General features: G+C 31.6%; 1 protein-coding gene and 1 long non-coding RNA gene across 8 annotated transcripts; both read left to right on the forward strand.

Annotated features, from left to right (window-relative positions):
* Window positions 1-1,115: 1,115 nt before the first annotated feature.
* LOC131648439 (auxin-responsive protein IAA26-like) lies at window positions 1,116-3,795 on the forward strand. 2 transcript variants are annotated; one of them, XM_058918197.1, is made up of 6 exons: window positions 1,116-1,266; window positions 1,711-2,067; window positions 2,461-2,753; window positions 2,866-3,013; window positions 3,385-3,449; window positions 3,564-3,795. In XM_058918197.1, exons 2-6 carry the CDS (start codon window positions 1,736-1,738, stop codon window positions 3,593-3,595), a joined length of 870 nt encoding a protein of 289 aa, XP_058774180.1. In that variant the 5' UTR covers window positions 1,116-1,266; window positions 1,711-1,735; the 3' UTR covers window positions 3,596-3,795. The 2 variants fall into 2 exon arrangements, with proteins under 2 accessions (XP_058774180.1, XP_058774179.1); XM_058918196.1 differs by lacking the exon at window positions 1,116-1,266 and adding an exon at window positions 1,297-1,623.
* A 7,075-nt stretch (window positions 3,796-10,870) lies between these two features.
* LOC131654174 (uncharacterized) lies at window positions 10,871-13,140 on the forward strand. Of its 6 annotated transcripts, none has more exons than XR_009299245.1 (5): window positions 10,871-12,051; window positions 12,157-12,380; window positions 12,490-12,556; window positions 12,622-12,735; window positions 12,957-13,140. It is a non-coding gene; the product is annotated as an uncharacterized LOC131654174 (long non-coding RNA). The 6 variants fall into 6 exon arrangements; XR_009299242.1 differs by having other exon boundaries at window positions 10,872-12,051; window positions 12,646-12,735; XR_009299243.1 differs by having other exon boundaries at window positions 10,872-12,051; window positions 12,687-12,735.
* Window positions 13,141-13,467: the final 327 nt, after the last annotated feature.

Consider the following 13,467-nt stretch of genomic DNA (forward strand, 5'->3'; position numbering starts at 1 on the left):
GTAAGAAAGTGTGAAAAAATGTGAGAGAAATTTGAAATTTTAATTAAGATAGAAAAAATGTGTAATGATCGATTAAAAAAAATTAAATATTGAGTTGATAGTGTCCCGTGAATTAATTAAATATTTTTGGGAATAATAATTAAATGATCGATTATTAATATTTTTTGCGATAATAGATAAATGTTAAAAAATTAAAATGAAAGTATGGAAAAATGAAATGCGAAAGAAATTTGAAATTTTTAGTAAGATTAAAATTTAAAAATAGATTATTAATATTTTTTGTGATAATAAATAAATTAAGAAAAATTAAAATGAAAGTAAGAAAGTGTGGGAAAATGCAATGTAAAAGAAATTTAAATATGACTTCCATCATCCATGGCTTACATGTGATGTCATCATTCATGCAATAAAATTGTAGGGAAAATGTTATTTAATTCGGACCAATGAAAAGCTAACACTTGGTGCATCCATTCAATAAAGTTGAAAGAGTGAATACTTAATTTGTTAGTTACAAAAATAACCTTTTATTAGTGTAAATAAATTTTGGTGAAAGGATAATTTAGACAATTTGGTCAATCTATTATTAATGAATAGATAAATTTTGGTGAAAGGATAATTTAGACAATTTGGTCAATCTATTATTAATGAATAGATAGTAGAGTAGATAGTAGATAGATACGTATATATATGGTGTCTGTATTCATGCAAGAAAGTGTTTAGTCATCTTTTCTCTGAAGTAATACTACAAAACTTTAGTATTAGAATAGAAACCTTTTATAGCGTAGCGTCCTAATTTTAAATAGTGTATTAATTCACTTTGACTGAAATATATCGGGTCTGATGCAGGTTTCACACTACCAAAATCCGCATTCAAAATATCGGGTGACACCCGAACCCGAACCCGAACCCAAATCCAATCAACTCGAGTTTTTACCCGTTGACTCAGGTTCGGGTGCGGGTGAATCCCGCGAGTGCGGGTTTGCTTGCCATCCCTAGTAATAGTAGTAATGAAAATTGACAGTATAATTAAGCAGAAAACAAAAAAGTTAAGCATTTTCCCAAAGTTAATTGAACAAGTAAGTCACTTTCAATGACAGAAGGTAAGTAATAAAAAGTGTTTGGGTTAGTGTGCTTGTAACAAGAGAAGAGACACAGCAGAGAGCTAGTAGTATAAAGAATAGGCATAGCAGCATAGATAGTGTGTTTGAAACTGAAAGCCAGTAACAACAACAGCAGCAGGAGAAGTAGAGAGTATCTTTAGCCGAGGTCAGCATTCAACACAACACAACACTTTACTTCCTGTGATAAACAACCCAACGTTGTTCATTGTTTGCGTGTGTGTATTATCTTCTATTTCCGTTCCTCTTTTCTCTCTCTCCCTTTATTAAGAGGAGAGAGAAACTATAGGACCCTCTAAGCGTGCAAATAAAAGACTTTAAAGCAAACCAAAACATAACCATATCACAATCTCTTGCTATTATTATCACACTCTCTCTTTGTGGGGTTTTTCTCTTCACCTTTGCTCTATAATATTTCTACTATCTCTTCTTCTTCTTTTAAGCTTTCATTCTAGAATCTTTCTCTCCCTAACCCTAACACTCTTGTTCTTTTTTTCACATAAGGGTATGCTAACTAACTCTATCTCAAACCAACAAAACACAGTTGTTGTTTTTTTTCACTTTCTGTCTCTAACATGTTTTTATTCTTCAGTTTCTCAAGTCTGTTCAACAAAGTGATGCATGAAATGTCAAGAAACGAGAGAGAATCTTCAGAGGAAAGAAAGCTGGAACTAAGGCTTGCTCCACCTGGTGTTGAAAACTGGTTTCACACCAACAACAACAACAAACAAAGAGATCTTGATTTTGATTCAAACCATAAACTCTCTCTTGGTAGTAGTAACTACTTTTCAACAAACAATACATCATCATTTCTTCACTTTCCATCAACCCAACAACATGTGAGAGGCAAAGAATCTTCATCATCACAAGCCTGTTGTCCTAAGCTTGTAGACTTAGAGAATGGTGGTAATAACAAAGTTACAGCTGTTTCCAACACTTCTCAGAAAAGGTACTATACACTTTTTTCTACATCAAACTTTTTTTAAAAAAAAAAAAAACTTTTTAGACAGAGGATATTCATTCACACTGTCACTTTGTTTTTTTCCTACTCTTGTGGTCCATGCAAGTTTTCTGTTCTGTTCCTTTCTACCAGTTTTTTTGTGTAGTAGTAATAGATCTAGTGTTCTTTTGTTACACTTTTTAGTGCAAGAAATTAATATCATGTTTTTCCATTATTAACTACTACATGCTATTTATATACCATGTTTCACAAAAACATGCAAATCTTCATGAACTGATACAATTAAAATTTTAATTTTTTTTAAAGCTTTTAGCTATATTTTTAGAAGTTTCACTGTTTATTATCATGCTTATCTTTGTGTATGGACCCTACCATAAACAGAACTGCTCCTGGACCAGTAGTAGGTTGGCCACCTATAAGGTCATTCAGGAAGAATCTTGCAACAAGCAGCATTTCTAAACCAACATCACAAACTGAATCTCAGACTCAACATCATCAAAACAAGGTTGTTGCTGGTAAAAAACCTATTGACAATAACTATGGTGGTAAAGGTTTGTTTGTTAAAATCAACATGGATGGTGTTCCTATTGGTAGAAAAGTTGATCTTAAAGCTTATCATAGCTATGAAAATCTCTCCATAGCTGTTGATGAACTCTTTAGAGGACTCCTTAAAGGTATCACTTTAATATATTTTTTGTAACACTTTAATATATTTTTTGTAACACTTAATATATTTTTAGTAACACTTGATTATGTTATGATTATAATTATTGGTTTTGTGTATAGCTCAAGGAGATTCTTCTGGTTGTGGAAGCAAGAAAAATGAAGATGAAGAAAAAGTGATTAGTGGAATATTGGATGGAAGTGGAGAATATACTCTTGTATATGAGGATAATGAAGGAGACAGGATGCTTGTTGGTGATGTCCCATGGCAGTAAGCATCTTCATTATCACTTCCTAATCTTATGCTAATATTATAATAATAGATTTGTAATAATATATTCTGATACTGTAACAATTTTGTTAGATTCCTTGTGTTTAACAATTTTTATATTTATTTTAATTGTATACAACCATTTATATTTTGACAAGTGTTTGAGAATAAATCTGTAACACTACATGACATAACATAACATTTGTTCTATGTCCCCCCTCTTAGAAATAATACAAATTAACTATAGTATAAAATTATCCATAATTTCTGCATAGTACTATATGATTTAATTATTGCTTGAAAATAATTATTGGTAGCAAAGATTTATATTATTATTATTATAATAAATGTGTTGTGTATGTGTTTGGCAGTATGTTTGTATCAACAGTGAAGAGGCTTCGAGTGTTGAAGAGTACAGAGCTTTCTGCATTTACACGTGAGTTAGAATCTTACCTAGTTTATGATTTTTTGTATTCATATTTTTATTGTTTTTTTTTAAATTTAATTTGTGATTGAGGATTTGAGTAAATGTTGATTTTGTGTTTTTCAGTTGGGGCAAAGCAAGAGAAGATATGTACTTGATTTGGCAATGGAATGAAAGTGTATGATTATGAATGTTTTTTTTTTTTAAATGAAGATTTGAAATGTTTATGGGTTTTGTATAAATAGGGAAGTACAACTTCAAGAATGTGTGTACTCATGATTTACTGTGAAGTGACTATTATTAACTTGTTTTGGTTTGAATTTTGAAGTCAATTTTGTAGATTGCTGTTGTTTTTTTTTTTTTTTTTTTTAACTTGCTAATTTTCACATCACTAATTTATCAAATTACATATGATGACGAATCTCAAATTTATCCCAACACTAGTCTGTCTACACATCACTAAAAATAACTTAGTTTTGGTCTGAAATGAAGAAAACTACTCTTTATGAGTTTTTAAATTGTCATAGTTCAAAAGAACTATTATTCTCTGATGAAGAAGAGTGTATTCCCTTGATGATAAACCTTTTGAGTTTTGAAGAATTTTTATGGGTTGAAAATCAGACTGAAAATTTAATGTGTGACTGCCATGTTATGAAGTTTTTCGACATTTTTCTTGATAATCCTAAAATCACACAACACCTTAAGGTCAACTAATATTCGTGTATTAATTATCAACTTAGTGTAATTATGTTTGCAACAACATACCTATGACTTGAATTTTCCATAAGGAAAAATGATTCTTTCATCCACTTTCTCTACTCCAATATTCATAACAAGACTTGGTGATTACATATGCATCTACATTAAAATTTGGGTCTTAGAGAAGTTCTATGAAAAGAGAGGTAGCGTCTAAAAAATCACTCAGAATGAAAAGAGAGGTAGTGTTGCAAAATTACTCTAAAGTATCGAGTATTTTTCACTAATGCTGAGTTTAATTCAAAGAGGTAGTGTTGCAAAATCATTCCGAAGTATACGAATGTTGAGTTTAACCCAAACTATGTTAATAGAAGTTAGTTATGTTAATAGAAGTTAGTTAAAGGTAGTTTCTTTGGTTTTTTTAGTTTGTTAAGAGGTTGTTACTTGCTGAGCAAGTAACAACTATTTATTATATAAATAATTCCTATGTAGTTCATGAATGCAATAATCATCTTTCACTCTCTCACATATTATTCTCAAACTCTCTGCTTATTTTCTTCTTAACTGTTATACCCAACAGATTGATATATAGTGCTTTGTTGATCATAGAAACTCAAGTAATTGTAATTGTAAGAGATATCAATTATGGTTGGTCATGAAAGCCTTATATGGCTCGAAGCAGGCACCATGGGCATGGAATAGAAGAATAGAAAAATTCTCTATTGAGACAGAGTTCAGAAAGTACAACTCTGAACATGGTGTCTACATTAAAGTCAAAGAAGGAGAACATCTACTGATTATTTTCCTTGATGTGGATGACCTCCTTATAACAAGAAGTTGTATGAAAGAAATTAAGCAATTCAAAGGAAATATGAAGCAAGTGTTTGATTAGATTTTACAACACACTACTATAACACAACATAGAAAAAGTCAAATACATGAGTTATACAAAGTTAGGTGACATTGTCAATTTCACTCCTAATTAGTGAGTTAGTACATGTTAGTAGCAAAATATCACGTGTGAATTAATTTAGTGTAACCGACAATACTTGTCCTAGTTTACGGCCAAAAGTTTGGGGGAGAATTGAATGGTCATTGTCGTTGAGTCGTGTGCTGCCTAACTTTGATGGCTGCATAAATATCACAATGTATATGGGAGTCACCTGAAATATAACATCAAGGGGACAAATGGATGATAAATAAGCTACTTAACTTTGCGTGACTCAATTGTATAGCATATTTGATTAGTATATAGTTTAATGTCGACAGTTTCTTTAAGGAGTTGGAATAATGCACTGTTTGACCACTTTTGGAAATTAAAATGAGGCTTAAATTCAAGGTTTTGTTTCAATTGGGCTGGGACTAATGAAATAGCTGCTTAACATGTGATAGAAAAATAGAATATGAAGTTATTTTTAGACTATTAATTTTAGAATTTTTTTTTTTTAAATTCTTTCGGATATCAATATTTACTGTTGAGATTATTTCGGATGTGCATTTCAAAAATAATTCAATATTTATTTAAAAAAAATTAAAATTAATGTGTATCAATTGTATTAATTAAGGTATATAATTAAATATATACCATTATAATTCAATATTGTTCTTTTTTTAAATTCAAATACAATATTTATACTATTAATTGAATAATTAATTATTATAAATTATTAAATATTCTTTAATATCACATATACTTTTTCATATATTAATTGGACTAATACATTATAAAAAATAACACTCAATTTTTTGGGTATTATAGTCAATATTAAAATTAAATTAAATTAATCAATAAATTTAAATAAGACCATAGAATATTTCTATAATTTATAATAATTAATTATTCAATTGATAATATAAATATTATATTTTAATTTAAAAAAAATTATTATATTAAAATGGTATATAATTAATTATGTATCTTGATTAATACAATTAATAATTTAATTAATACAATTGATATGCCTTGATTTTAATTTTTTAATTAAGGTTATTTCCGAAATGCATCTCCAAAAAAACCCCCAAGATCAAATATTAGGTTATTTCAGAAATGCATCTCCGAAAACACCAAAAATAAATTAAATTTGGGTGAATTCGAAAATGCATTTCCGAAACACATTGATTTTGGGTGTGTGTGTGCAAATACACTTTCGAAGGGTATTGTCAGGTTTCAAGGGTTTTTCCCCACCCCTACAAGGTGTACAAAGAAATTCTCTAAGTTAAAAGAGAAATATATCTTAGTTGGGCCTTTATTTCAAATATTATTTAGATGGGTTTTTAGCTATTAGGTCTTTATGTAACTACGAGAAATTAACATGCCACCCCCACATTTTTTATTCCAAAATTACCCTTGGACAAGTTAGTGGGGGGGGGGGGGGGGGTGTTGAAGAACGAATTTTCCGATAGAAATTTCAAAAAATCCGGTAATTTTTTCAAAAATTTTGGTATTTTTTTTGAAATTTCCGATAAAAACTCATGGAAATTTCAAAAAATCCGGTATTTTTTCGAAATTTTTGATAGAAGCACATATTTTTTTGAAAATTAGTGACTTTCGGAAAGAGTATAATGGTAAAAGCATACCCTTGGAGGGGTGGCATGTATAATTTGAAGAGTGACATGTATAAACCTCTGTTACCACCCACAACAACTATTATATACGTACTCATTGAGAGATGGCAAGAATTATCAATGAAATCAAATGTCTTTTATTATTTTGTCCTTCTTAGCTTCTTGATTTTAGTTTAGAATTTTACTACATTTCTATAGTTTGTTAGGGTTCTCGTATTAACACCCAATCAATGGGTGCTCTCATTTTCGATCTCACTTTCGTTTAAATTCATGACAATATTATTGTTTGATGGGGAAGAAGATGCCTATTGGTGGATTCTTTGTTTTGAAAAATTTTCAAGGAGCATGAAACACCCGAGTCATTGATGGTTTTGAAAGCTGTTGGAGCATTGAGAGGTTCTGCTTTCAAATGGTGAATATGGTGGTCTCGTGTTCATCGCAGATATAGTTAGGATACATTTAGAACAACTTTGTTATGGAGTTTTAAACTTGAATGGCGGGAAATTTTACCAATTTTAGATGAGGAAGAGGAACCGATTGAAGAGTCGTCATCCTTGATGGAGCAAAGTGTTACGGTAGATGTAGAATTCTCAAATTTTGTTGAGGATTTTGACAAATCAGAGAATGAAACATCTCAACAAGAATCACCATTATTCTCGGAGGTGTCGGATCTGGGTAGAAAACAAACATAGTCACCACAGGAGCCACCGCCGACAACGATTTTTGATCAAACTCCAGTACTACCGCCACCCTTGAAACCACCAGACATAATCTTATCTCATTCACCACAATCAAGCTTTGTTAACAAAACCCATCTACCAAAATTCAACTTTTCATCACTAATCAAGGTCGAGGCTGCCTTCAACGATACAGAGTTTGACAGCGACGACAAGTTTGTTGAAGGTAGTGGTCCTTTGCCGAACGATGTGAGGAAGAACTAAGAAGATTCTGGAATTAGGGTTTTCAAATGATGGTTATAACTACTTGTTTCATTTGAGGGAAATTAAGAGTACTGGTGGTGGTTCAAATTAAGAGTGCGAATTAAAGAGGTGACGGAGAAAGAGCCCGAAGAAAACACTTTGTACAATCTTGCATCCCATACTGCTAACCTAAGGGTTCAAAAAGCTGTGGATTTACTAGTTCTCAAAGGCAGAGTTGAAGATGTTGTCGGGAAAGCAAAAACAAGAGAACTTTGTGGCGAAATTGGTGTACTTTGCTATAAGCCACAACATTTTACCGTTTGATCTAAGTAATTAAGTTAACTTTTGAGGTTGAACCATACCACCTTCATGAATATTGTTCAAGCTAATGTTGGCGACGAAACCATAATCATGAACAACCTTCTTCAGCATTTGAAAGAGCTTAAAAATGTGAAAAAAAATCGAGGAGAAGGTTTCTAAGACCTGTATTCTAACCAAAATTGGAAAATCTACATATAATCCTAGGATACTAGTTGAAGCTGAGAGGGGGCAACCTTGAAGTGCTTCAACACGACCACCTCAAATTTAGACATAGGCAACTATAGATTTATCCTGGTGAACAAGCACTCATAAAATGGAACTGGTCACTCATCAAAGGGACTACATATCCTTTTTCTAAATCTACCAGAAGGACCGACCGATCAGAAATGCATCCTGGTGAAGGTCAGTACTTAAGACAGAGGTGGTTCATATTATCTCCGTAGCCTTAAAATGCTCAGAAGGTTTAAGCTTGTAAACTTCATTCATTTAACCCTTGCACTCCAAATGGTCCTTGATGATGATATCATTGGGGTTTTGATTGTAAGATTTTTGATAAGTATGAATATAATATCTAGCACACTTCATCATTAAGCTAGCAACCAACATTTCCGTAGTCACCAAAGCAGGATAAGTCAGAGTTTCGGCAGCATGAGAAGAAGTGAGGCATGGAAGCAGCCACATGATCGCCCTCAGTGTCGTCATCAGAGAAGAAAGTGTCGAAAGAAGAGTCCATAGAGAAACCTCCCTCATTATGAGAACCTACATAGAGTCTTTCCGAATAATTGGTTATATAAATGACCTCAAGATGCAGACGATCATAGACAAATGGGGAGGATTTGAACCACAGATACCCCGTTGTCATTATGGGAGATGCATTGCTCTCCGAATCGCTAACCAAGCTAATAAGATTACCACTCATATTGACCGAGGTAAGGAAAATACTGAAGATATTAAAATATTAAGGTAAGGAAATACATGGTAAAGTAGAAGATGACGAGAAAGCAAAGTGTAATGGGAAAAATGAAAGCTTGAGCAAGAAACTGCAACTACCTTAGTAAATACTCTTGGGAAGGAAGAGAGAAATGCACTCCCAAATAGAAACTGACTCTCAAGGGTTACAAAAATTTTCATCAACACTCAACCCCCCATATATATATATATATATATATATATATATATATATATATATATATATATATATATATATATATATATGAAGGCAAGCAATATACCAAATCAAAGGAAGCGAGAAGTTAAAACATCTATGGCTGGATTCCTCCTTGGAAACATAAACAAACTTAAGTTCTTTCAAGTGCATTATAAGTCGCGCCATGCCCTAACTAGTCACCTTGAGCCACATGTTAGAAAAGAGTAGCAAAATGTTTCAATGATGGGAAGGAATTTAATGAACTGTTCGCCGTTACTTTTACTCTTGATCCAAGGCATTTCCACTTTTGACGAAAATTGAATGACATCCTTAGAGGCCGGCCACGATTGCTAAGACTTCCCAGGCTAGTGGTTGCCCGACAAGCCTTTGGGGCACCTGCTCTGGACCAGTCAAAGTCCCAAAAGCCAATTCGCAATCAAATTTCAGTCCACTCTAAATGACCCAACATATATAAACCGCCACCCATGTTACTCAATGCACACTATTCTGATATCCACTTTTACTACACTCATCTTGAATTATAAATTAACTTGAGCACTGGAGTGCTAACCTTGCAGGTCCAACTCACTTCACCGTATTAGAGATCATAACCACCAATTCGAAATTCCTAACACTACAACAAATTTGCCATATACCAACGGAAGTCTCTAGTGACGGTTACTAAAACCGTAGGTATAGATATCATATTCCTACGAGTGAATCCAATCAACCGTGGGTATAGTTTTGTACAGTTCACGAGGTTATAATAATATTATTATTAGTTAATATTTAATTTAATTTAATTATTTCTACTCCCCTAAAATTTTCGATCATGCGGGCTCTCTCTTTTCACAGTTTCTAAAACCCTAAGGGTGTGTTTGGTTCGAAGTAAATGGAGGGGAGGGGAGGGGAAATTTTTAATTAATTATGTTTGGTTCAAATTTAAGGAGGGGAAGGGAGGGGAGGGGAGGGGAGGGGAGCAAAATCCCTCCAAACCTCACTTTTTGCGTTTCTCCGAATTGGGGGGATTTGGAGGGAATCTGAATTTTAATACGTAAAAAATCATTATATTTACTAAAATATCCTCAGTTTAATTTTAATATTTCAAAATTATTTATTTTCTTTTTTGTTAATGCTTCTCCTCTATGTGATTTTTCTTGATTATTTCCATCAACTTATTATAACTATTATTCACCTTCAATTTTTTTTACTTAATACAAATCATAAATTGCATTATTTTTATAATTATTTTAGTGTTTATTTATGTTCTTTTTTCTTTTAATTTTGTTATTCATCCTATTATATTTTTTTTATATCAAATTTTAAATCAATCACTTTTTTTATTTATTTTATTAAAAAATTTAAATTATTAGTTTTAACAATAACTTATTTTATGTATTATTTTTGTTAGATGATTCATCACTATTTAAAAATTGTTATTAACATATAGTTTCATTTGTGTCGGAGAGTTATAATTTGAATCAAGTGTACTCAAATTATTATCGTTATGATAAATTATAACATTTTAATCCCTCAATTAAAAAATTTATTATCAATAAAATATTTATGAATTTTTCATATTTAAATATTATATCACTTATATAAGAACATAAGGGTAAAAATGTAATTTATGAATAGAACCCCTCCCCTCTCCTCCGGAACCAAACATATTTTTAATTAAATCCCCTCCCCTCCCCTCTCTTATTTTGAACCAAACACTTATTTGATTAAAGAAAATCCCTCCCCTCCCCTCCCCTCCGTTTCCCTCTTTTAAAATCTCTCCCCTCCCCTCCCCTCCCTTCATTTGAACCAAATAGACCCTAAAATCACATTCTCCGTGAATCACCATTTAAATCCCTACTATCTGCAATCTCTCAAATTCTCTCTTATGCAAGCCTATTCTATCTCCTCCCATAATCAACCTTCAACACTAACTCCTCTCTGTACGTGGCCTATTCCAGCATGCCTTAAGAACTTATCTCCTATTTAGAGGTGGCTTCTTTTCCTTTTTTCTTCATTCATTCGAATTCGAATCCGTGAAATTGCAAAGGTAAGACTTAAATATAGATTTTGTTCACAATCAAACGAGATAATGTTCGTTCCCATCTTTTTTTCTTCGATTGTCCAGATTCACGCTTCTCCTCTCCTAACAACAAACTATTATTAAATTCGGGTGACTCCTTAACCTTTAATTTCTTCTAAATCTGAAAGTACCAAAAACAATTTCAAAACCCTAATTTCAATTTTATCCCAATTTTTTCTAAGTTTATGTGCTTTATGTTATGATTTGTGTTTAAAATTTATGTAATCTTTGTTCAGTTCATTTTTTGTGTGGTTTCATGGATTTGTTATCTTGTCAATGCTTGTATTGGACTGTGAAGGATGTTTTGATACATAGGAAAACAAGAGATATAAATATAAATTTCTAATATCTTTTTGAAATTATTTATTATTTATTTATGTTGTTTTGTTTTTCTAATTCATGAGATTGTTATTCATACAGGGCAACTCGGTCATGGAGATACCATTCAACTTTCTGTTTTAGTAGAAAATAATTTATTGGGGGTTTATTTTTGACAATTTTAGAGTTCAATGTTTGAATTTTGACTTATATTTACCCATTTTTGGGGTAGACTCATTCATCAATGAGTGATATGTGCAATCATGTGATGTTATTATGGAGCCAAAATTGGATGAACTCATTCATCAATTCAAACTGATAAATCAAGACCGGGAAGCACCTTGGCTTATTGATTTTGTTGATAAGTAGACTCTCGTCTATCTCATCACCTAATGATTTGTTTAACTTCTTTGCCGATATACGAAGTTAATTATCGCCATTGTTTCTAGAAGATGATTTGTGTTTATTGACATGGAAATGTTGTTTTTTAGGAATTCTTGGAGGTCCTAATTCATTTGCTATTGAAGATGACCAAGTTATTTTGGATGCCAACCGTAATTTGGGGTTATTTCTTAGTCGATATATACTTGCTTTTAATTTGCTTTCGTTTGAGGTATGATGTTTTGCTACATTCCTTTTGTGACTTTAATATTTATATGATTATTATAGGAATTAGTGAAATGTGGGAGAAGGTGTAACAGTAGGCTTATGAAGACCCTCAAAGTGTCTGCCGATTTTGTATCAAAACAGAGTAGTAATGTGAGAGGAGCAAGTTCTGATGAAGACCCTCAAAGTAGCATGGTATAGGATGTTGATCCTAGTAGTGCAGTGTTTTTGCACACAAATTGACAGATACAAGGCTACTTGCAAGAACAAGCTGATACCAATGAAAAGTAAGCAACTTGAAGTCCTGAAACTTGTATTAACTTTTTAAACATAATTTTAACTGTATAGTTTCTATATGTTATCTTTCAAATTTCATTCATTTTGCGGAAATGGTAGTGCTCTTTGAATGGGTTTGAAATTATTCTACGCCAGCTACAGAAGTTTACACCTGAACTAACATCATGTAAGTTTTGAAATGATTCAAGTTTATTTTATTATAATGATGGAAATTGCTTTAAGATGGATTAGTGTTTGTTGCTATTGGAGTTGCAGCACAACTTTTCATAGAAAATTGTCGATTTGTTACTATTCAGGAAGTATTGGATGGCCTTGAAGTAGAGAGTCTTGTTTAATAAAAGCCATGTAAGTTAGGGATCATGCTACTCTTTTTATCACTATATCATAAAAATCATTGCTAAATATGTTATAATTTGGGACTTCTTTCTATGCACTTATTTTTCTCGAAAAAAACAATTTTAGATTTTATTATAATTACCATTTGTTGCAGCACAACATAATATTATTAAGAGTGATACTATCTATATTAAATTGTGTTACTATCCATTTTCTTTAAATTCTTGTAGGGGGAGAATACAAGCTAGTACGAGAGACTTGAAGATTGAAATTTGAAGATGAAAGTTATAGGCTATTAAGTAGATACAATTTGTTTTTAAGTTGTCTAGGATTGACATGATTTAGCTATTGTTAATTTTAAGTTTGTAACAATAGTTAAATTATATATATATATATATATATATATTTGTAAGAGTTGCTATTTTGATAATATAATTGAAATTTTTGTTAATGTTGCTTTAAATTTTGTGTAGTGCATATAGAAAGTATTATCAAAATTTGATTATTAAAAATTATTAATAATACAAAAGAAATATTTTTAAAATTGAAAAAAAAAAGAGAAATATACCAACAGCCATTTTCGCCCTATACCAACGGAAATAAGTGATGGGTCAAGTTATTAAATAGTGTAATTAGCCGTTGTTATAGCTCCAAAATTTTTCCAACACTTGAAAACTTCTGTTGGTATAACATATTGAGACTGAAATTTACCGTTGGTATAGAGAATTATAGTTGACGGAA

Source organism: Vicia villosa, linkage group LG2 (assembly GCF_029867415.1).
Source record: "Vicia villosa cultivar HV-30 ecotype Madison, WI linkage group LG2, Vvil1.0, whole genome shotgun sequence".
NCBI lineage: Eukaryota > Viridiplantae > Streptophyta > Magnoliopsida > Fabales > Fabaceae > Vicia > Vicia villosa.

Coding starts and splice junctions, on each gene's coding strand:
- LOC131648439 (XM_058918197.1), top strand. CDS start 1,736: ATGCATGAAATGTCAAGAAACGAGAGAGAATCTTCAGAGGAAAGAAAG. Junction 2,754..2,865: donor CTTTAGAGGACTCCTTAAAG/GTATCACTTTAA, acceptor TTTTGTGTATAG/CTCAAGGAGATTCTTCTGGT. Junction 3,450..3,563: donor AGAGCTTTCTGCATTTACAC/GTGAGTTAGAAT, acceptor TGTGTTTTTCAG/TTGGGGCAAAGCAAGAGAAG.